The sequence below is a fragment of the Emydura macquarii genome, unplaced genomic scaffold (assembly GCF_026122565.2).
Source record: "Emydura macquarii macquarii isolate MOO-44397 ecotype Brisbane River unplaced genomic scaffold, CSIRO-AGI_Emac_v2 contig_3305, whole genome shotgun sequence".
In the NCBI taxonomy this organism is placed as follows: Eukaryota; Metazoa; Chordata; order Testudines; family Chelidae; genus Emydura; species Emydura macquarii.
In genome coordinates this window covers 7,717,944-7,742,933 of record NW_027133442.1, presented here as the reverse complement: position 1 = coordinate 7,742,933, position 24,990 = coordinate 7,717,944, and the positions used below count along the sequence as shown (strand labels likewise).

Sequence of the window (24,990 nt, the reverse complement as noted above, 5' to 3'; positions counted from 1 at the left end):
TTTGCATGGCCCAGCTGGTGGCATGACATGTCCCCATGCCTGTAACATGCCATAGCCATCTGGTTGACAGCTCCCCATGCCCTCCAATGGCACTGTTGGGTGAATGACAGCAGCTGCTCAGCTAGGGGTATGAGGAGGGTGGGGATTTTTTGTACTATTTTTATGACCCATATGGCTGACTCAGGGCCCTGTCTCTCTTTATAGGGCCAGCCTTTGGGGGGAAGAGTTCTCCCTGGGCCAGGGGAAATCAGGGCTAGGATCTGAGTCACGTTGTTTGGGTCAAGCCCGGAAAGCCCAACAAGAACTGGCTGGAAGCTGCACCCCTTAAGGGCAGACCCTGCATTGGTAAAGAAAGAGCCATGATCAGGCCACCTGGGAAAATGACCCACAACTGGAAACAAAAGTCTGCAGTGCCAAGGGAGTGGCTTTTAAGAACAGCCAGGGGACAGAAGCAGAAAGAGTTGGGGAGCCCCAATGGATCTGAGAAGAGCAGGGCAGCTTGGGGCTCTGGCTCATCCCAGTGTGGACAGTTTGAAGCCTGGCTTGCCCATGCCACACTAAGGACTTTCTCAGACTGGATCCTAGGTGACCAATAGATTCTGCCTTGTTTGAAAAGGTTGCACAACATCACTGCTAGTACTCTGCTGGCTGCATCACTCCATCAAAAGGCTGATCTCGGTTAGATTCACAGCTGATGGAGTAACAGCCTGGCATGAGACTGCACCTCATGTCCTTTAAAGTATTCGCTGTGCATGTCACACACACCCCACTCCCACCTCCCATTCCCATAGAGCGCATAGCCTGGTGTGTATGAGTGTTCCACGTGCCTGCCTTGCATCCAGCCCTGTGCCCCACCCCATCTACCCTACGCCCAGCCCACTACACGCCCCATTTCCACCTTGTGCCCCACCTGCCTTATGTCCCACTCCCAGCCACCCCTTACCCTGCGCCCTGCCCACCCCATGCCCTGCTCATGCTTCTCCAGCCCCACACCCAGCCCCACTCTCTGCCTGGCCTGTGTTCTGTGTTCCTAGATTTTTACAATAAACTTAGCCATGTCAGAACACACTTTATTTGCTTGCGACCCATTTATCGGGCTGTCCAGATTGCTCTGAATCAGTGACCTTTTTTTTTTGGGTCAGTGATGGTCCCAGGGCGTGATCTGGGGGGGACCGTGGGGGGGGCAGGGACCAGATCGGGGTCAGCTTTCAGCGCCATGTGACAGCCGAGGGCACTGGTCAGATCACATGACCATTTGGCATGAGGGACCCAACCCTGCCCCTGGGGTCAGGAAGATCACTTGGCTGAGTGAGTGAGTGATTGACCCTATGTTGCCCCGGGAAGCTGTCCCTTTAAGAGCTCCCCCTCTCGTCCTCCATTGGCTGCCCCCTCCCGACTCTTAATTGGTTGGCTACCGGGAAAGCCGCTCCCTCCTCCACGTCTGGTTGGCTGAATGGTTCGGTTATCATAGCGAAGCCCTGCATCCCCAATGCTGATTGGCCCTCTCAGCCGTCACTCAGCTCCAAACCCATATCCCTCTCCTTGTGATTGGCCGGCTCACCACCCAGCCCCGGAGCTGGATTGGTCAACCACCCTGCTGCCCACTTCCCCAAATCCGCCCTCCATTTGCTTCTTGGCCAGTTATTGGCCTCCGTTAGCCCCGCGCGCGAGTGCGCGCGCCTTTCTCTGACACTCTTCCCGCGGAAGTAGGGACGGTTGGGTTCGTGCGGCTGGCGCGCGGCCTAATTGAGCGCCGCGAACCCGGGTCGAAATTGAGGTGCCGTGCGCGCGAGGGTTCGGTCGTTGGCTGGGGGGAAGGCGCGGGGCGGGGGGGTGAGTCGGCTGGGGGAGGGTCCTGGGGGGGTCGCGGACCCCTCCCCCACCTGGTGTCTGACTCTCCCCTCCCCCAGCAGGTGGGCTGGTCCCTGAGCCGGGAGCAGCGGCCCAGCATGACCCAGGCCATGGGGCTGGGGAACAAGCTGCCCGCCCTGACTGGCTACAGGGAGCTGCGCCAGGAGGAAGATGATGACGACAGCAGCAGCCTGGGCAGCAGTGTCTCGGGGACAGCTGTGTTCGCCGCCGCCAAGGAGCGGCCCCTGAGCAGCAGCCCGCCTGCTGATCACGAGGACTCTGAGCCGGAGGTGGCCCCCAGCCTGGCTCCAGGGCCCCTCAAGCGGAAACGGGGCCGGCCCCCCAAGAAGAAGATGGTGAAGCAGCCGAGCCAGGGGAAAGCCCAGTTCTCAGCTGGCACCGCTAAGCTCCATATCAAGAAGTCCGAGACCAAGGCGCTTGAGGCCTCCTCGCCCAGGAACAAGGAGAGCAAAGAAACAGACTCTCTCTTGGAGAAGCGCAAGCGGGGCCGGCCTCCCAAGGGCACGCCGAGCGCTGAGTCGCCCCGCAAGCGGGGCCGGCCTCCCAAGGGCACGCCGAGCGCTGAGTCGCCCCGCAAGCGGGGCCGGCCTCCCAAGGGCATGCCGAGCGCTGAGTCGCCCCGCAAGCGGGGCCGGCCTCCCAAGGGCACGCCGAGCGCTGAGTCGCCCCGCAAGCGGGGCCGGCCTCCCAAGGGCACGCCGAGCGCTGAGTCGCCCCGCAAGCGGGGCCGGCCTCCCAAGGGCACGCCGAGCGCTGAGTCGCCCCGCAAGCGGGGCCGGCCTCCCAAGGGCACGCCGAGCGCTGAGTCGCCCCGCAAGCGGGGCCGGCCTCCCAAAATCAAGTCTCCGGAGCAGCTGAACCAGGAGGAGGCACAATCACCATCCGGCATCCCTAAGTCCCACATCAGGAAGCTGGAGACCAAGGCCCCTGAACTGTCCTCATCTGAGAGTGAAACAGAGAGCAGTGAGAGCAATTCTCCCGTCAAGAAGCGTAAGCAGGGCCGACCTCACACAGTGCCCTATGCCCAAGTCACTTTCAGTACTGATTTGCCCTGCAAGCAGCATCGACCCTCCAAAAACAAGTCTTCAGAAATCAACAAGGGGGACATGCAGCCACCACCTGGTACCCCAAAGTCCAATGTCATGAAGCTGGAGACCAAGATGCCAGAACCCTCCTCACCAAGGAGCAGGACCACAGAACGGCTGGGGGAGGGGGAAGCACAGTCCTCACCCAGCACCCCGAAGCCACGTGCCCAGAAGCCAGGAACCAGTGCCCCTGAGCCAACCTCATCCAGGAGCAAGACAGTAAGCAGTGAGAATGGCTCCCCGCTAGAGAAGCGCCGGCGAGGTCGGCCCCCCAAGGTCCCCGGTGTCCCAGCTTCTTCTAGCGCCGAGTCACCACGCAAGCGGGGCCGGCCCCCGAAGAACCCAGCCTCGCCCCGCATGGAGGTGGCAGTCGTGTGCTCTGGGTCTGCCTCAGACCGTGATACCTCCGCTGAGAATGAGCCTCCTCTGCCGGGCCGCAAGAGGAGGCGGCGGTCAAGGAAGGAGGAGCCTGTCCTAGCTGTCAGCGAGAGCTCGTTGGATAGTGAAGACTGGGTGGCCCTGCTCCCACCCCAGAATGCCATCCCTGAAGCGGAGCCAGATGGCACCTCGATGGGAGAAAACAGTTCCTCTGAGCACCCCCCAGCCCGCTCCACTCGCAGCATGGGAGCAATTAACAGCAGCAAAACGGGGCCCATTAGTGGATCGCTCAGAATGTAGAAAAGGACAGAGCAGTCTTTAAACCTTCAAATTTCCCCGCCACCATCTCACAAGGACAGTTTAACTCAAAGGCTTTGGTGTTTATGGGCTGCTCCTTTCTGTCCTGCACGCCTCACTCAACTCAGGGTGCCGAACTTGCTGTTGCCTGTGCTTTGAACGCTTCACTGTTTTCCTCATACCCTTTTTTATTTCCAATTCTGTGTAGATATGTAATGCCCACACAGAATTTTTCCCTTTCTAATACCTCCTCTGCGTCATGCTTCTCTCATTTCCTATATTGCTTCCGTCGCTTCATACTCTCCCTTTGTTCTAAAGGTTTCCTAGATTCCAAGACCAGAAGAGACCCATTATGATCATCTAGTTGCAAGTCTGATCTCCTGCCTTGGCCATAGACTTCCCTTCCCATCTCTTATAAATTGCTTTTCTTCCCACTTTCTCTGCTCTCATCCCAGAATTTTTCCTTTTTAATTTTTTTTGTGTGCTTGCATTCTCTGTCATTTTCTTTTCTTGTGTCTCACCTCACCCTTCTCATTGCATTAGTTTGTTTAAAAGATACTTTATTCTTACCAGAGTCACTGGTGAATTCATAAACCTTAAAGTGCAGCCTCCCAGTCAGGTGATCCCAGTCTGTTGCGGGACGGGCAGGGAGACTCACCACTATGCTAATGAAAAAAGAGCTGTAAGGCTATGTTTCGTTTTATTATGAAAACCTTATAGCTAATTCTTGCTAAACCAAGTGCTCAAGGGGATGACAGGAGCGCAAGGGGGTGACGGGAGCGTTGGGCTCTTTCCATAAAATTGTGAGCGCTTTTGTTTTAGCTATCAGCATTGCGGAGGCTGTACCTGATTTGTAGGCTCTGCAGAGGGTAGGATGCAGTGTTGACAGAAGCAGTAGAACAGGTGCAGGCAAGGAAGAAATTGTCACAGGACTCGCTCTTAAAAGGTTACAAAGCAAAATACAGAGCAATAGAGAGTTGATTACTTACATAAAAAGGAATTGAGGCACAAATGATTGGTGCCAGAGGAGATTTGGAAAGATTTTATTTATTTGGTACATGATGCTCCCTCAGGAGGAGAGCAAGGGACTGATAAAATCATGCAAAAATTGGAGACCGTAGGTTTGTAGCCATGCTAGAGATGAGCCATAATGTGAAACAATAATATGAGAATTGCTTAATCTGTGTGCATAATAATCTTATTAATAATAAAAACAGTGTTCCCCTTAAGCCTCCTAAAAATTTAGGACCGTGGTCCACTTTGCAGATGCATTTTGTGGGATTGTTACCTACAAGTAAAAAGGGAAATAAATATTTTTTGGTGGCTCTTTAAATGTACAGTGGCTTTCCCAATGCAAACCAACACAGCTTCAGAAATGGCTCGTGTGTTGATAGGCCAGGCATTCTTGTATTGGGGCCTACTAGCAAAACTGAAATCAGATTGAGGAACTAATTTTACAGGAACAACCTTACAAAATTATTTTTTGGTGTTAAGGATAAAACAAAAGTTCCACATTCCGTACTGTCCTCAGGACAGGTGAAAAGGATGAACAACCCTCAAACTGATGTTGAGAAAGTTTGTTTCTCTAAAGGAAAGAGAACGGGGTCAGTCCCATTCCATTACTTCATATGGCTCTCAGGGCTATTTTGCTAGTGCGACAAATTGCATTTTATTTGAGGTAATGACACAGAGAAATGAAAACATCTATGAAAAGCTAATGCTGCATGGGTTGAGGAAATAAAAATGGATGTTTCATGCAAAAATTTCAAGACCATCTTAAACGAGCACATCTGTACATAGTTAAAGAATTGGGAATATCAAAGTGGAAAGCAAAAGTGTATTTTGACAGAGAGAAAGAAAAAAGATTGAAAAGTAGGAGACCAGGTCATGCTTCTGTTATATGCTTACTGGAGCATAGTTTGTTTAATAAATGGCTTGGTCCCTATTATGCTGTGGCTAAATTAAGCTCAAATTGAGTTACTGGAAATAAGAAATGTGGATAAAGTTTAGCATGCTAACCATCTTAAGCTGTTGAGAAATGCACTGCACAGATTGACGACAGATATATCAGTGCACAGTGAAGAAACCCCCAGGCATTGGAAGGGAAAATATAAACCTACAGATGAGCCAATTACATCTCCACCTACTGTGTAAGAACAACTGAGTATGCAATTGCCTATAGAAATGCCCTAAGATGGGACCGTGCTCGCTTCGTGATCTAACTGCTATTTCAGTTCCTGGTTCTTTGCTTAATAATGTAGCTTATGCATATAACTATTGTTTTAAATCTTTTCTCACTGGAATATTGCTGAATTTGTCCACTGTGTAAAAACAAATGTATTGTTGCTGTTCATGTCTGTTAGACTTAACAGCATTTTATCAGAAACAGGTGCAAAATCTGTGAGATGCTCAAGAAACAATTACATAGCTTGATATCTTTGAAAATATACAACTCTGAAGTTTTGATGGAATTGATGGTTCTATTTTAGGATTATTTGGGTCAGGGATGTCTGTTTGGAATAGTGAAGATTTGGAAAATGTAAAAAGATGAATTAACTACTTGGAGCATCGGGCAATGGAAACCATTTCTAAACCTATAATATGGCATTAATGGCCTAACTACTGAAGAAAGGTATACTATGTGCAGTAAGTGTGACGTTGCTAAACTGTTCAGCCAGACACAAGTAAATGTTAATGAATTAATTAAAGAAAATAATGAGAAGGAAAAGGAACATGGTATAGGTAAGGAGATTATTTGCATCATTTATGGTAGCTATGTGAGAACTACTGTAACCAGTTTGTCAAGGGATGTTGAAAAGGATAAATTTCCTGATATTTTCAATGACAAAGGATTAGCTTGAGGGTCTTTCCCTCAGTGTACCTCAAAGGCTCTTTTAAACAGTGAGTATCTCTCAAATCCTGTGAACAAATTTCCTTTAGCACAATTTGTAATTTGGGGTCAGTGAAACCTCCTCATAACAGGAGTACTTGTTGATCTAAACAGTCTTGTTCAGTGTTGGGGTCCGTGTACATTTTCTTTATGGTATTGAACCTTAGTGCTGCCCTGTTTAATAAATTAGCATTTGTCCATTCACTTGATTATCTAGAAGACGACCTCTACAAAGAGTGTTTGGCTCTACCACAGCTCCTGGTATTTCATTCATCAATACAAACCTGGAGCCCACCACCCACAGCCTTCCGCGATGTATAAGTACGTGTCTGTGTAACGTCTTTGGCATCGCAGCTCGTGTCTGTGGCCATGCCAGCCTGACACGGCTCAATGAGACAGGTGAACACGATGCTACTGCCTCTTGTCCTGCAAAGCTAACCAAGTGGTGACGCCCAGCAGTTAGGGTGACCTTGTCTCTGGAGAGATGCTATTATGTGGTAACCAATCATAAAAATTACTATGAAGACCTTGCTTGTGATATCACCGTTCAATTTTCTGTTTGTCCTACAGTGTTGCAAGTCAAACCATAATGATTCCTGTTCTGACCTGCACAATGAATCCATTAACCAAAGTGAGCCCCATCAGCAGGATGAAGTTGAAAAATAATACCAGTTTAACCTACACATTGATCCACCAACATCGTTAGGCTGAAAAGATACTCATCTTACTCAGATTAGCAAGGTCATGCACAAAGCAGAATAGACTAGATAATCACATGTATGATGGTGATTTAGAAACACTTATTTCTAATGCTTGGATAGAGATTACTTTTAAGGCTTTAATAGTTTTACAAGTAGTGTTGCTTATATATTTGTTTTGTCACGTTTTGCTAAAACAGCATAAATTTCATTTAATGCTTTAACATCAGCACCTGTTTTTTCCCCCAGGGTGTCACCCTGTTGCTATAAGTCAAAGGGAGGGAGGTGTTAACCAATATTGGCTAGACAGTTTTGTATTTTCTGCACTTATGCTAAATTGTGAAGCAGATTCCTAGCATGCTTTGTGTTCATGCTAAGTTTATAGTTGTTGACTTGTGACCCCTGAGCTGGTCTTGAAAGGAAAGTATTTAAAAGGAAACTATTATCTGTTTGCTAGGAATTGCTTGCTTAAGGTCTTAAGTAAAGTAATCTGGTGCAGCTCGGTCCCTATAATAACAAACATGATCAAAGGGCTGAGATCTGATTAAGTCTGCAGTCTCATACATGGGGTGTTAGGAAAATGAATTATAAAAGATGGTCAGACCAACCCTGTACACCAGGATAGTGGAAATTAAAACATCATGCCCACTTGTGGAATTTATCCACTTACTGTTTCTTCCATCTTCATCTATGATGCTTCCTGTGATCTCCATGAAGTTGTGAGTATGTGCAAGGCAGGGAACCATTCTGCTGTTTTCTTTTCGGTGGTTATGCTTGTGTATAGTTGAGTGTAAAGTCTTCATATCTGTGTGAGATCCACCATTCTCAGTTCATATGATAAATTTTACATAGCTGTTTCAGTATTGTGATCAGTGTCTTGTGTACTCTCTAAATTAATTAGGCTCCACAGTGAACTGTATATAACCTTTGTTTGTAAGTGTAGGAACTGTCAGACAAGATGTATGTTCTGGAAACATTTGCCAAATAACAATTAGTATACAGATACAGAGTACAAAGTGATAGGAATGATTAGTACAGGTGTCTGGGGTAATTGGTGAAGATGGCTGTAGACCTTTGAAAAACAGATGTGAAACAAGGTAAGAATAGGAAAATAAGGTCTTTAATGCACCAGTGAGATTTGGGGATTTTCTGTCTGTCTGAAAACACAGGATATAAATCTGTGGGTTAAGCTCATGATTTTGGAATAGAGAGAGACTCAGCAGTTTTCAATCTCCCCAGATGGTACAGTATTAACCTTTGCCTGTCTGTATTGTGCTGATCTCTTTGCTTAATAAACTGACAAAGTGTGGTTAGCTGACATGTCATTGATCAGTAATCTAAATCGACCCCTCAGTGTTTTGTATAAGGGAGTACAACATTCACTCCTCTGTGACAGGAGTGGGGACTGAAGTTGTTCTCTGGGAGGGGGTAGGGAGTGCGTGGGGAACAGTGAGCTCTGGGCCATAGGAGCTGTGGGGGAGGCATTCACATGCACCTGTCTTTCCTACTGAAGCATGTTCAGACCGTGTACTGAGGGGTGATGTAATCTCCTTCAGAATAATGCTATGAATCAAGTGTTTTAAAAAATACAGAGGAATAACTACCAGCACATCCTCTGCAGTGTATGTACCTCTTCCGTTCCCCCATTCCCTCAAGTCTATGCCTGTGTCCTCTGACCTGCTACTGAGGTTTTTTCCTTCCTCTGCACCATGGTGGTGCTCACCTGGTGGGATCAGCGGGGCATCTCTCACTTAATCAGTTCCCTGCCATTGTGGGGTCCCCCTGTTCTCAGCCTTTGGTACACAAGGGGGCTGAAATGATTTGATCTAACAAGTCATGGAGCTCAACACAACAGGAAGTAGGTGGGACTTGTAAGAAACACAGGGTATAAATTAAAGTTCAGTTAAGCATTGCTTAATTGATTACCTGCCTCACCTTTCTTAGAGTTCTTTTCATCTTGATTGCTTAACTAAAGAAAAGGTTATGGTTGAATTGGATCTACCAACAACTGGTTTAAGATATAAGAAGACAAGAATAGTGATGGACTATGATATGGCTATATAAACTAGAACATTGGTCAGTAATAACCATTTAGTTTTCAGAATCAAACCACATGGTCACAATCAAAAACACTTCTACTCAGTCACTCAGAACAGCATCTCACTTGTGCCAGTTTGTTTTAGCAACTTTGCTGTTGCTAACACACCAGAGGAAAACCAATCCAAAGCTAGATCAGAAGGCAAATTGGTCAGCTACATACATGCCAATTCACAAATGGATGTTTAGTAATCAATCCTTGTTACCTATTTCCCAAGGAATGATATTAGCCCCCGGGTCTAACACGCCTAAGTAGCTAAGATGAATTCCTACATTGTAACAAGCTGTGTAGACTGAGTGCAGTTTAAGAAGTTTGCATGCTTGGTCTCATTTTTTATCTGTATATGCCTAAAAGTTGAATAGCAGCTGCGACAGACTGACAATGTACTGAGCAAGTCATACAGAATTAAGAGAAGCTTCGCTGTGTTAAGCCTTATTGAATTAGGGTTAACACTTTTGGGATACATTGTATGAAAAATGCAAATGGGTAGGTAATGTTGCAGAGCTCTATGTACCTTCTTTAGTAGGAAAGTGGTGCTAATGAACTTCCTTTGTTATCAACCTGGGAAGCCACCCCCTGGAGAAAGATGCAGGTACTATTTCCAGCTGAATTCCCCAGAGACCCACAGACAAAGAACAGACTCAGGTCTTTCTTCCTGATCTAGCGAAAAGACTAGAACCTGGTCCGTGGAGGGCCCCAGTCCTTAGGGGAAGATTGGAAGGACATGGCCTACTGAGCTCTCAAGACTGTATGCTTATTCTGATGGAAGCTCTGTTGATCACAAAGACCCATGGGTGGAGGGTTGAAAGACTGCTCTTGCCAGAGCCCGTGTTGGAGCTGGGGTGGACACTGGTAAGCTTATTAGTACATGTGTAGGTTCTCATTGGTTTTAATGTTTTCTCTGTTATGCTTTGTACCTTAAGAATAAAGATGGCTTGGCTAGAAAACTGTCTGGTAAATTGTATTGCTGGCAATCTCTGAAGAGAAGCAAGTGGGTCTGTTTGGGCAGACAGTGAAGGCAGGGAACTACGCAGCCCGGAAATATCCCAGTCAAAGGTGAAAGCTTGAGGGTTTGGTGCCCTTGCTGAATCACTGAGGGGAGCTATGGCTGCTGTTGCTCTGAATTTTGACAGCAGCATGAAACCATTAACTATGACAGACACGCAGATGGTGTTCTGCCATCTTAGTTAACAGTTCAATTTCAAAGCACAACCGGGGTGTGTGCAAGGGGAGGGAAGCAGTCCTCCTCCCACCTCCACTCCCCAACTGTTGGAGGCACAGAGCTCCTTGGGCCAGGGTGGGAAATGACAGCTTCTCCGGGGCTGTGGGGGCCCCAAAAAGTGCCCCTCCAAAAGCAGCCCAATTTTTATTCCTATGCATGCCCCTATGTACCACTATCTTGACTGGCAATACAGAGCAAGGCCACACACTAACTCTCTCAGACAAGCTTTAAAGCCCATACATAAGCACATTTGCTTCCTTACTAATGAGGTACCCAGTGGAAGCAGTCAATAGATTGACTTGGGTCATCTCCCACGAGGAAGTCTCTGTGTTACTCATCACTAGATCTTGCTCAGTTATCAGCATTCAGCTGTTACTGTTCACAGTAAGCGGTGATGTCGCAAACGCGGGTGGGGCAAAGAACACACACGATCCTTGTCTTTTTCCAGTGCATTAGCAGGTAACCTAAACTGCTGGAAAATAGAGACAATTAAAGATGCCTGTCTGAGACAGCTACTCCATGTCATCAGGAGGGCTCCTAGGTGATCGGCTCAGGACCTCAGTTTTCTGCCTTCCAGGTGTCTTCAGCTTTCAGGAAGCTATGGGCTGGAGGAGACAGTCTGGGTTCCTTTCCTTGGAAATGTGGGCATGGACCAAGCAGATGGTGACCATCTTCTGAAGATTTGAATCATCCAACCAAAATGAGTCATCCTCTCACCATCCAATCAGGAATGAAACATTAGCTTTTGAGCTTTTGCACCTGGGACTGGGACTTCATACTCTCTTTGTACAGCACATCTTAGCACCCCAGTTTATGTGTAAGACACGGTAGGCCATGACTGTTGATTCAATCATCTTGGGCCGTACCCATACTATTGCCTTGTTTGCGCCAGTCAGCACTTTATATCCACAAGTTGCTTTCTGTGGGCCCCTTTTGTGTTGCATCTCTTGGCCAATTTTGCAGTTAGCCTTGTTCAGGTTACAGTTTCTCTCTCAGTGCTACTAACTGCTGAAATATCCAATTTAAAGTTTATAATTTATACAAAGATTCTCTATCTGCTTTGATGCTCTTTAAGCTTGTTTTAACAGTCCATTATACAATGCAAAGTCACGTCACAATCTGTTGTTCTCTAGGAGGCTGAACACCTATATAAACCTTCCATTTCTGTTCTCCTTGTTTTAACAACAAGGGTGAGCCTTTGGTACGTTTGTCCAAGCTGTGTGTATATTATCAATTGAATAGTTAGCAGTCTGGGAAAGGTACTCAATGGCATAGCTAAATACAAGGTGGAACAGATTGTTTAGTATTTTGGTTTTGCCTTAATGAAAGAGGAAGAGGTCTAGTAAAAGAAAAATTACATTTCAATGTTTAAAAGCTCTCCTCTCCCTGTTGATACTGGACATTTTGTGATTAGTGTGAATAGCAGTGAGACATGGTACACCTGATTTACAGATCAATAAGGTTTTTTGTAAACATACTAGTTAAATATAAAGCCTAAAATTAACTACAATATTTTATACTTACTAAGCCTAGAAAGCTAAGCAGTTACTTAAAAGGCTGTATACAGGTACGGCTTTTTTTAGGTGCCCCGCCAGGGAGTTAGTGGCCTTTGGTTTGACCGGTAGCACCTTTTGTGGAGTTAGGTGTTGATGGAGTGCCCCCCTTTGTTTAAGTGGTGACTTTTTATACCCTTTTAATAAACAACCTTTACCTAATTTATTTTTTTTATTATTATATATGCGAATTACCTATATTGGGTTTTTATTTTTAACTCTATTTTATTTTTACCATCATAATTGGGGTTGTTAAAACAACATCTGGTGATAGGAGGGGTGGTGTAAAAATATGCCCCTTGGCAATGAAACAGTGTACCCCAGACGTTTAAGGATAACTTCTTGTTATTACCGTTATTTATGTGCAGCTGCAAGCATACAGTATTTGTATTTTGTTTTATTATGTGCCTTGGCGTGCAGAAACTGAGACACTTATGAGGTTACTTAGTAGTTTGTTTATTTTTACCAACTGGAAGATGTCATGCTACAGGGGTCAGAATAGCCAAGCAAGCAACTGAAGATATGTTAGGCCTGTAGGACAGTGGTCAAGCAACTCAAATTGTACTGGGCCTTTAACATTCCCCTCCTCAATAGCCACCATGACAACTTTCTGATACACACTTTTGACTATGGCTTAAGACACCCCAGCCAGGGTTTGAACGATTAGTGTTTTTTTTGTTGGCAGGGTATATTGCAGAGCTCTGCCTCACTTGTATACGGGGGTGTTTTTTTAGTTGTTTTAGGGATTTTTTAGTTTACCAAAAAAGTTTTACTGCAGCCATTATAGAAACTGTTTGCAACACACACACGAGCACAATGGGATGCAATGCTATATTTAAAATTTTAGTAGCAATGGGAGACCATCCCAGTAGGGTTTTTTACCAGCTGTGCTTTATGGCAGCTTTTGCAGCATTTAGGACTTTGATTACTTTAGTTTTATTATGTTTGACTATTAAACTTACAGTTTTTTATTGTTTTTGAATATGTGTAAGCAGGGTTATGTTTGAATGTGTTAGCATGCGTTGTACCAAATTAGTATTGACTTTTAATATTACAGGTTGAACATAGTTTACAACATTAATATTTACTATTAATTGAAATATATTTTGATATTTTATAAACTACATTACACAATTTTAATACAGCAATATTGCAATAATATTTGTTTTGGGCAGGATTAACTTTTTTATACATTTTATTAATTACAACTTGGGTACATTGCATGTGTGCACAAACAACCTTGTTTAATGTACACAATAGTAGAATTAATGCTATTATTAGGTAACAAAGCATATTGACAATTTTATACATTTAATTTATTTTTTTTACTAGGGTATGTAAATTGTGTTAGTGGTCTTTTACAAATATATTTCCATTTTGATTTTAACATGGCTTCACGTGTGCAGCTTTGTAAACTAACCAATTGAGTTTTATTTATTTTTTTAATCCCCATGTTAGGTGTTTAATAGGCCATAACACTTCAGTTTTTACATTGAGGCCAAGGGGGATTACTTTGTGTATGTTTATGATGCGAGCAGCAGATATTGTTATTACATATGCTGTAATTACTTGAGCCTGGGCATTTACTGTGAAATTTCACATTTTTTACCAATGACTTAAGGCCCTGTTTTGAGTGGTGGCATTATTTTAAATTAATGTTTTTTATTTTATTAAGTGGAATTTTACTAAGTTTTTGTTGGATAATACCTTGGCCTATTTTTTGAGCCCAAAGCTGTGCTTGTATGCAACCTAAATCTTTGGAGATAGCATTTATTATAATTTTTGTGAGGTTTAATAGGCTTAGGTGTGCTTTTTTATTGTTTATTTTTTAGGGTACTAATATTTTTAAGTAACTTTTTTTATATTTTAAGGCTGAATGTGTATGTACTATGGGATTTGATAAGGCTTTAAGGCTTTTGCCTAGGATGCTTAACTTGTTTGTTAAAACTTTTTTATTAATTGCATTTAGCACTTTTGCTGATGCTTTTATACCTTTTAAAATATATATTTTTAATATTTTGCTTGGGACGTGCATGTGTATTAGCATTGTGTGTTACCCAGGTGTTTGTTTAGTGCAACCATTTTTGTACTAGCGGTGTTACAAATGGTGCGCAATGGAGATGTAGGTGAGATATGTTAATATTTTGTATGCCTACATGTACTTTTACAAGGTGTACCTTTGGGGTCTCCAGTAATTGGCTTTTATTAAAAAAAAAAAAAAAATTGAACACCAAGTTTTTAACATTGTACTTTTTGGGCTTGGGAGCACAATGTACAACTATACTCAGATAGGTGTTCATGTACATTACTACACTTGCAGAGGGATTCACTAAAACCCATTGTGGATAGTATACCTTCAGTTCAGTAACAGGCTTTTTTTTTTTTTTATTAGATGAAATATTTTTATGTAATAATAGCTAAAATTGGCTTTGTTGTAAATTACTTTAGACTGATTTTGATACCATAACAGTGTGTGGCTTTGTGTTCTTTTGGTTTAATTTACTTTGTGTAAATAAACCAAATTATTTGGGCCAGCTTTTTTCGGGGGAGTACTTATTTTGGTGACATTAATTGTGAGTTGCCCCTTAAAGTAACAACAAGTTATTTTAAGCTTTAAAGCATTTGTTTTAGCCACACGCTAGTGGGCAGGGGTACCATTCTACATTTGTTTGAAATTGCACCATTTTTTTTATTTACACCAACATAGCACAACAAACACACACAGTAAAACAATAGCAAAAACACCATACAACTTTGTTTTATATTTGTGATAGGGCGAAGACAGAAGGCAGTAGAAGACTGGTGGATGGGAGATATGTGAGCACCAGAATGCTCCGAGACTTGTTCCCTGCTGACTAACTCCGAGCCACTGGGGGCAATTAGAAGCAGCTGAGTCTGATTAGGACCAGCCAGGTGCTCCATAAAAGCCCTCTGCTCCAAACAGTCAGTGCACGAGCTGGAGGGAGTAGGAGTGCCGTGCTGAGCTGTGCAGAGGAACAGACTGGAGAGCAGAGTTCTGGCGTGGAGCGGCCAGGAGGAAGGTACCGGCTCAAGAAGCCAAAAGGACTGAAGGAGGGGGAAAATTAGCCCAGGGGAAGAGAGTGCGGCTTGGAAACGCAGTACCAGCAGCACATAGCTGCTTCTCATAGGGCCCCTGGGCTGGGACCCAGAGGAGCGGGTGGGCCCGGGTCCCTCCCCCCTCCCCTGGGCAGACGGGGTGACGGGCAACTTCCCGGTCCACTACAAACAAGAAAGCGTGAGACTCACTGAGGGGAAGCCGGCCATCTGCCACATATTGCATATTTTGATTTTGTGCTTTTGTGTGCCATTGTGTATTTGTGTGATATTTATTTACAAACAAAACACAAAACAAAAGCGGGATTTATAGACCCCAATTAGTATTAATTATTTACAACATATATTTCATTTTTATATTTGCTGTTATTTAGTGGCCTACCAAATTATATGGCATAATAGAGGAATTGTACTATGGTATTTTATAATTTTTTTACCTATAAACTTTATTGGTTTTGCTGAGAACCACATGAGTTGGCCATTACTGCACTTGATTTGCCATTTGGATATGCAGCGGTTCCTTTGCAAATAAATAAATTGAAATGGGCTGCGGCAAAAGGCTTGATATATTATAATGGATTTTTTTAATTTAGGGTGATTATTTATGGCATAATTAACAACATGATTTAAAAATATTAATAACAGGTCCTTTAAAGGATGCATTACAGGCCACAGGCTTTGTTGTTTTTGCCCATAATTTAGGTATTGCCTTTTTATGCCTTGAGTGAATGAAACCAATTTAATTTTTTTCATATTTTTTTTTAATATTTTTAGAATAGCCAAGCAAGCAACTGAAGCTATGCTAGGCCTATAGGACAGTGGTCAAGCAACTCAAATTGTACTGGGCCTCCAACACTCCCTACTTTTAAAAAATAGTGTTATCTTGTTCTACTTGGAGTGATTGCTCATATCCATTCCAATATAGGTGAGTGCACGCCTCCATGCATTGGTTCCTGGAACTTTTTTCCCCTTACCAGACCCCGTAGGGTCGGCCTAGGCGCCCCCTGAAGTATCGCACTCATGCCACAGTATATGAGGCACTGCTGGCCCTGCGGGCTCTGTTCCTTCTTTCCACCCATGACAGTTACTGAAACATCTTGCCTCTTGCCTTCTAGCAAGCAGCATTCTCCTTTTGACTGTTCTTATTGTTAGTAGTTAAGTACTTAGTTTTAAATAGTTGTTAAGTGTAGATAGTTTAGAATTAGAATAGATAAGTGCCTTTAGGGGCTTAGAGTCGGGCCATGCCTGGCTCTCCAGGGTTTAAAGCCTGTGCTGCTTGTGGCAAATCCTTGCCTGTGAGCGACCCCCACGATTGCTGCCTTAAATGCCTGGGGGAGCAGCATTGTCGGGACAAGTGTAAAATATGTAAGGCCTTCAAGCCGCGGACTCAGAAAGAAAGCCTTCAGCCGGATGTCTCTATCTTAATGGAGGCAGCGCTCCCTCTGGACTCCGAACTGGCGTGTTCTGCCGCAGCACCAAGCATTTCCTCGGTGCGGAGCGCTCCACCAGCACCGGAGTCAACCTGTCGCTGCCAGTCGCCGGTGCCTAAGAAAAGGAAGCGCCAGGGTACCAAGCACCAGGACTCCCCTGCACTGCCTGCGCAGCTGGGGTCGAATCAGGAGATGCACCAGCCACGGCCTGTTGAGTCCACTCCAGCACCTGCATCTCTGCACGGGGAGCCTCCCCCGACTCCTGGGGGTGGGGGAGCGCCCCTGCAAGGACCGTTGATGCCAGAGGCTTCTCTCTTCAAGTGGTTGCTCATATGCATTCCACTATAGGTGAGTGCGCGCCCCGTGCACGAGTCTGCGGAAGCTTTTTTGCCCTAGCAACCCCGGCGGGTCGGCTCCAGTGCTCCCTGGAGTGGCGCGCGCATAGCGCGGCATATAGGGTGCTGCCGACCACGCGGGCCCTCAGTTCCTTCTTTCCGCCCGTGACGGTTAGTGGAATGCTTGCCCCTTGCTTCGTTGCAAGTAGCAACCTCTGGACTCTTAACTGTAGCTAAGTTTTTTCTTTGTTCAAAAATAGTTAGCATACTTTTAGTGTAGATAGTAGATTAGTATAATGTAAATAGTTAGCCCGTAGGGGCTTTACTGGAGCTATGCTGGGCTCCACGTGGTTCAAGCCCTGTGCGGCTTGCTCAAAGGTCTTCTCCGCGAGTGACCCGCATGATCGCTGCCTCCGATGCCTCGGGGAGCAGCATTGCAAAGATAAGTGCTGCATTTGCAAATCGTTCAAGCCCCGGACTCAAAAGGACAGAGACGCCCGCCTTCGGGCAATTCTGATGGAATCGGCACTATGTTCCGACTCGGAGCCCTCCAGGTCGCCGACGGCACCAAGCACCTCGTCGGTGCGCAGCGCTCCTCCGGCTCCGACACCGGCACCAACACCGGCACTGCAGAAGACGGTACCGAAAAAGAAAAAATGGTCGGTGGCTGCAACTATGGACTCCCCCCTGCGACCGGTACAGCAGGGGGTGATGCAGGAGATGCCCCAGCCACGTGCCGTCGAGACCGCTCCGGCACCAGCATCTCCTCGCAGGGAGCCTCCCCCAACCCTGGGGGGTGGGGGAGCGCCCCTGCAGGGGCCGTCGACGCCGGAGGCATTTGCAGCGGCACGAGCCCTCATGGCCTTGCCTACGCCTCCGTCCCTCCCTCAGCCGAGGGATTCAGGGACCGCGTCTCGGGGTAAGCCCGCGCTGGGCTACCCCGGTGGGCAGAGGAGACGGGATTCGGTGTCTCCTCCCAGACGGTCGGGGAGGGGGAAAATGAGAACCCTCCCTTCCCAGCTCCGACCGCGAGTCGTCGAGTTTCTCCACACCGCGACACTGGGGGCGGTCCGGAGGTTCCCGGGGGAGCCACTCCAGCTCCGCATCAAAAGGGAGGAGGTCCTCGGAGTCCCGGCACCGGTCAGCAGCCGAATTGAGGGAGACGGGCCAGCCGAAAGAGCCACGGCACCGCTCTCGTTCATCTTCGGGCACCTGGCACCGACCACGATCCTCGGTGCCGAGAAACACGGTGCCGACAAGAGATCGATGCTCTCGATCTTCGGAGCATAGTCCGGTGCGGATCCCGGTTACCCAGATGCAAGCCAGGTACCGGTCTAGATCCCTGGCTTATAGCCCGTTAGCGGCGCAGGAAGACAGACACCACTCCTGGTCAGTCAGCAGCGCCCGTCATCCAGGGTGGCGTGACAAACCAAGCCACCGGGCTAGATCTCGATCCCGGACTCCGAGCCCAATGCGCGCTTCAGCACCAGATGCCCCCGCACCGCGTCAGCACCATCTCTCCCCGGTACCGCTACACACGGTCCCAAACGCGTAGTCCGGTACAACCTTCGGCACAGACGGAGGCACCCGCACTGCATCGGCGCCCTCAGTCCCCGGCATCCAGGGACAGTTCTCGGTACCGATATAAATTGAGGTCACTATCGCACTCCCTGGCACGATGTACGGTACTGAGGGATGACCCGGCACCACGTCGGCGTCCTCAGTCCCCGGCACCCAAGGACGGGCATCACCGCCGACACTCCTCAAGGTCTCTAACACACAGCCCGATACGACATCATCAGCACCGACATACCTCGTGAACCCACTCACGCAGCCCGGTACGGGCCCCGGCACCGGAGCTCTCGGCACCGGGGGTCCCTCCGGTACCGCACCATAGCCCTCACGCAGTCCCAGGGTTCAGACGGGCAAACGTCGCCGTAAAACCGAGGCACATCGGAGGTATTCATCTTCTTCCAGCTACTCTCCTCCCCGCCGGCCCAGCAAGCGCCACCGTGACTGCTCGCCCTTGTCGCGCAGCCCATCTCCAGCGAAGGGGCAGCGCAAGAGGAGCCGACGATCCCTAGGCCGGCTCAGAAAGGGGCTACCTCATACCCGGCACCGGGCCCAGTACCGACATGGGGGCAAGGACCATGGCAATGGCCCTACTGGGGACCCTGGCCACCATAAACAGCCCAGGGAACAGGGTCTCTGCCATCAATGAGGACCCAACCTCCTCCCCCACCTAAGAGTCCACAGGGCAACGACCAGTCGTCGGACGGAGAGTCGGACCCTATGGAAGGGCCCTCCACGGGTCCCCTGCCACAGTCCTCCTCCTCTCCCCCTGACACGACATCCAGGGACCAGAGGACCCCGCTCCCCGATTTCAAGGCTCACCAAGAGCTTTTAAAAAGGCTTGCGGAGAACCTAAAGATCAATCTCAAGGAGCTCTCTGAGGAGCTATCTTTGGCGTCCCGGCCTCAGCAGGCCCGTCTAGGGTAGCGCTCCCGGTTCACGACCACGTATTGAAGCTGGTCAGACCTAACTGGGAGACCCCTGCCTCAGTAGCCCCCACATCAAAAACAGTGGAGAGGAAGTACTACGTCCCACAGCAGGGCTTTGAGTACCTCTACAATCACCCAGCCCCGGGCACGCTGGTAGTGGACGCTGTTAACCAGCGGGAAAGACAAGGTGACCAATCAAACACTCCCAAAAACAAAGAAAATAAAAAATTGGACCTTTTTGGGAGAAAGGTCTACTCAACCGCCGCACTCCAGCTCCGCATAGCCAACCATCAGGCCCTCTTGGGGCACTATAACCTAAATCTCTGGTCTTCACTCCAGAGGTTTGCGCAGGCCCTACCCCAAGACCTCGCAGCGGATTTTAACACCCTGCTCCAGGAGGGGACAACGCTACAATCCGCCAGTGACGCAACAGACGCAGCGGGAAGAGCAATGGCGTCGGGCGTAGTCATGCATCGATCGTCCTGGCTGCAGTCCTCAGGCCTTTCATCCGAGGTACAGCAGGCAATACAAGACCTGCCCTTTGATGTCACAGGCCTGTTCTCGGATAAAACGGACGACAAGCTGCATGCCTTGAAGGACTCAAGAACCACACTGAGGTCCTTGGGCCTGTACGTGCCTCAAGCCACAAGACGCCAGGGCAGACAGCAGCCTCAGAGGCAGCAGCAACCCACTCCCAGGCTACCCCCTCGACCACCTCAACCCAGGAGAGGTCGTGAGCGGTTTAGACAGCCCAACCGTCGAGACCGCCCTGGCCCTGCCAAGGGCTCCCAGCCAGGGCTGCGGAAAACAATAAGTGCCCCTTTTGATGGGACGCTCGAGGATGGCACCTCCCCCATTCCCATGGCTCCTGTAGCTGAACTGGATTACATCCCGCCCTTCAGAGACAGGCTGCGGCCGTTCCTCCGAGAGTGGCAGGGCATAACCTCAGACCGCTGGGTGCTAAGTGTGGTGCGGAGAGGTTACGCCTTGCAGTTCTCGGCTTTCCCGCCAGATTCTCCCCCTACCCCGTCCCTCTTCAGGGACCCCTCTCACAAGAAACTCCTTCTCCAGGAGGTCCGCTCTCTGCTCTGCCTAGGGGCAGTAGAGGAAGTCCCCCTTACGGAAAGGGGCAGGGGGGTTTATTCCCGGTATTTTCTTATCCCCAAGGCAAAGGGAGGCCTCAGGCCTATTCTGGACCTTCGCCGTCTAAACAGATTCATCAGACGGCTCAAGTTTCACATCGTCTCCCTAGCCTCCATTATTCCCACACTGGATCCAGGGGATTGGTATGCCACCCTCGATTTGAAGGACACATATTTTCATATTTCTATCCTCCCGGGCCACAGACGTTTCCTCCGCTTTACGGTAGCTGGTGGCCACTACCAGTTTTCGGCCCTCCCCATTGGCCTTTCCTCAGCGCCCAGGGTATTCACAAAGTGCATAGCAGTGGTGGCAGCCTACCTGCGGCGCAGAGGGGTTCAAATCTTCCCCTACTTAGACGATTGATTGCTTCGGGGAAAGTCCAGGGATTGTGACCCTGATGTGCGCGACATGCAACAGGCTGGGGCTGCTCATCAACGAGCAGAAGTCCACGCTGACCCCTGTACAGCGCATAGAATTCATCAGGGCCACCCTAGATGCAGTGCAGGCCAGAGCCTTCCTCCCACAACCTCGGTTCCAAACCATGACCGCCATCATTTCTGAGTTAAAGAGGTCCCCCACAACGACAGCCAGGCACTGCCTCCAGATGTTGGGACACATGGTGGCATGCACATACGTCGTGAGGCTGGCTCGCCTCAGGCTCAAGCCCCTTCAGGGGTGGTTAGCCTCAGTTTACGCCGCGGCCAGACACTCACTGAGCAGAGTAGTCACTGTCCCACCCCAGGTCCTAGCGTCCGAGAACTGGTGGACAGACCCGAGACAGATAATGAACGGAGTCCCATTTGCAGACCTGGTTCCCTCTAACACTGATTACAGACACTTCCGATGTTGGTTGGGGGGCACACATGAGCCGCGACCTCACTACACAAGGTCGATAGTCACTACAGGAGCGGAGCCTCCACATAAACATTCAAGAGCTCCGTGCAGTCCTCCTAGCCTGCAATGTTTTTCTCAGATTCCTGAAGGGCAGGGCGGTGCAAGTCCTCACAGACAACACCGCAGCGATGTTTTACATCAACAGACAGGGCGGAGCACACTCCTCGGCCTTGTGCCAGGAGGCGATTCAACTGTGGGACCTTGTGGTGAGGTACGATTTTCATCTGGTTGCCTCTCACCTCCCAGGGGTGAGGAACGATGAGGCGAACTGCCTCAGCAGGTCGTTCTTACCCTGCCACGAATGGTCACTTCACGTGGAGGTCACAGCGTTTCTTTTCCACAAGCGGGGTGTTCCCCATCTGGACCTGTTTGCAATGATACAGAACAAGAAATGCCCGAGATTCTGCTCACTACGCGGCCGCGAGCAGGGCTCCATTTCGGACGCTTTCCTGATAGACTGGTCGGGGCCACTACTGTATGCTTTTCCCCCGGTTCCACTGCTTTCCAAGGTCCTCTTGAAAATCAAGAGGGACAGAGCGGACATTATCCTGATCGCGCTGGCATGGACTTAACCCAGGGCGGTCCTAAACTCCCTCCCCCTCCCAAGATGGAGGAAGTGGTCAAAGCCCTGGTACAAGCCACAGCCGCCCAGCAGGAAGCTACTCGGGTCCAGGCAGCTGCCCAGCAGGAAGCCGTACGCTTACAGCAAGAGACCAACCGGCTGCTGATGAACCAGGCTGCCCAGGACCGAGCCCTACTTCAGGAGGTGGTAGGCCAATTGAGGGTCCTGATGGGGCAAGGCGGTAGCCAAGATGGGACGCGGACTGTACGGGCCAGCCGTTATCTACAAAAAATGACCCAGAAGGACGATGTAGAGGCATACCTCCTGGCGTTTGAAAGAACAGCTATACGGGAGGCCTGGCCCCAAGATCAATGGGCCAGTATCCTTGCCCCTTTCCTGGGAGGAGAGGCCCAGAAGGCCTATTATGATATGGCGGCAGAAGCTGCTGCAGACTACCCCCAGCTGAAGGCTGAAATCCTGGCCAGGTCCGGAGTGACGGTAGCAGTACAAGCTCAGAGGTTTCATGAGTGGAGGTATAGGGAGGACAGAGCCCCACGGTCACAGCTGTTCGACTTAATCCACCTAACCCGGAAGTGGCTGCGTCCAGAGGCCCTCAGCACTGAGAGGATGTTGGAGCTCCTGGTGATGGATCGATATATGCGGGGGTTACCATCAGACCTCCGAGCCTGGGTTGGACAGAATGACCCCTCTACCTACGACGAGTTGGTCGCCTTGGTGGAGAGGCAGCTGGCGGCCCGTGAACTGTCCCCGACCGCCCGAGAGAAGACATGGTGGGCATGGAAGCCGGCCCCCAAGCCTGTTCCCCAGACTATCGGGAGCCCCAGGAGAACCGGGACCAGGCACCAGGACTCTGGGGAACAGCCCAAGAACAGGAAAAGACCTGGGAGCTCGAGGGGTGAGGGTTGCGGGGCCCGACCAAACAGCCCAAGGCAGAGGGGGGCCGCTAGCCTAAAGTACCGGTGCTATGAATGCGGGGAACTGGGTCACATAGCAGCCCAGTGCCCCAACCGGGAGGAGCCCATGCAATGCAACTTAGGAGGTCATGGGGAATGCTGTGGTCTCATCGGCTCGGTAGGGGTTGTTATGGCTCCCCACGGATATGTGAGGCCAGTAAAGATGAACGGTATTGCAATCATGGCCCTGGTAGATTCTGGGAGTGCGGTCACGTTGGTCTCTGGAAAATTGGTGGGGCGAGACCAGCTGACCCGGGCCAAACATACAGGGGTAACCTGCATACATGGAACGATAAATTTCTACCCCTCGATCCCGGTACAGGTCGAGATCCAGGGGAAAACCACCCGGGTGACAGCAGGGGTTGTCCCTAGGCTTCCCTACCCAGTCTTAATTGGTAGGGATTTTCCCGGATTTGAGAATCTACTCCCCCCTGTAGAGGCTGAGGCCATCGGCAAACCCCGGGCTGAGACTGAGATACAGGCAACCAGTGCTACCCCTGTGTTTGCTGAATTTGCCCAGGAGCTATTTTCACCCCCCGGAAGACACCGGAAGTCCAAGAGTAAAAGGAAGGGCAGACAAAAGGTTAGGAACCCGTATATTGGCAGGGAACCAGAAAGCTGCCCTGGTTGGTAGGCGGACCTGTGCGGGTAGCCAGGAGGCCACTCAAGCTAGCGAGGACCCGGAGGCGGTCCCCAGCACTAGTAGGAGCAACTCCAGGGATGAAAATGAGATCGGGGCCCTAGAGGTAGGTCAGTTAGGACCCCTACGGGGGAATTTTGGACAGGACCAGGCTCAGGACCCGCTATACCTGAATGTGAGGGAGGAGGTAGCAGAGATTGATGGCGTTCCTGTGGAGGGGAAGATCAAGGGCCCGGGACCCTACTACGTCCTGAAGCGTGATCTGCTCTACTGTGTGGCCCAGATACGTGGGGAGGAAGTAGAGCAACTCTTGTTGCCCCGGAAGCACGTAAGGAAGCACGTAAGAGTTGGCTCATAGCCATTTATTCGGGGGACACCTAGGAGTGGATAAGACCCTGGATCGAATCTTGAGGAGATTTTACTGGCCAGGGATATGGGCGGAGGTACAATGCTACTGCACCTCCTGCCCTGAATGCCAGCTGCACAGCCCCCGACCCCACTTGAGGGCCCCATTAGTACCCCTACCCGTCATTGAAGTTCCATTCAAAAGGATAGCAATGGACCTGGTAGGGCCACTAGAACGATCAGCACGGGGCTACCGAAATGTGCTAGTCATTTTGGATTACGCCACCCGGTACCCTGAAGCCATTCCACTAAGAAACCCCACATCCAAGGCCATCGCGAAAGAACTGCTCCAGGTCTTCGCCAGGATGGGCATCCCTAAGGAAATCCTAACAGACCAGGGGACCCCTTTCATGTCCAAATTAATGAGAGATTTATGTACCCTGCTCCACATCCAGGCCCTGCGGACGTCAGTGTATCATCCGCAAACAGACGGCCTGGTTGAGAGGTTTAATCGTACCCTTAAGAGTATGATACGGAAAGTGGTGGCCCAGGACGGGAAGGATTGGGATGCCCTGCTGCCCTACCTGATGTTCGCGATACGGGAAGTCCCCCAGGCGTCCACAGGGTTTTGTCCCTTCGAGTTATTGTATGGCCACCATCCGCGGGGAATCTTAGATATAGCCAAAGAGGACTGGGAGAAACAGCTCAACTCGGGGAAGAACGTCATTGAGCACGTGACCCAGATGCGGGAGCGGATAGCCCGGGTGACCCCCATAGTGAGAGAACACCTGGAGAAAGCCCAGGAGGCCCAGCGGACATACTACAACCAACGGGCAAAGGCACGGAGGTTTCAGCCAGGAGAGCGGGTGATGGTGCTGGTGCCAACAGCAGAAAGCAAGCTCCTGGCCAGTTGGCAAGGCCCGTACGAGGTGGTGGAAGCTGTCGGAGAGGTAAACTACAGGGTGAGGCAACCGGACCGCTGAAAGCCGGTGCAACTG

The 24,990-nt window shown here is 49.2% G+C and overlaps 2 protein-coding genes across 2 annotated transcripts in view; one reads left to right on the top strand and one right to left on the bottom strand.

Moving 5' to 3' along the window:
* Nucleotides 1-24,990, bottom strand: part of LOC137143264 (zinc finger protein 436-like) — a 604,313-nt gene that overhangs the window by 212,911 nt on the left and 366,412 nt on the right. The gene's annotated exons all lie outside the window — the stretch shown is intronic.
* LOC137143271 (serine/arginine repetitive matrix protein 1-like) lies at nt 1,650-8,529 on the top strand. Its single transcript, XM_067532979.1, has 2 exons — nt 1,650-1,777; nt 1,914-8,529. Exon 2 carries the CDS (start codon nt 1,950-1,952, stop codon nt 3,633-3,635), a length of 1,686 nt encoding a protein of 561 aa, XP_067389080.1. The 5' UTR covers nt 1,650-1,777; nt 1,914-1,949; the 3' UTR covers nt 3,636-8,529.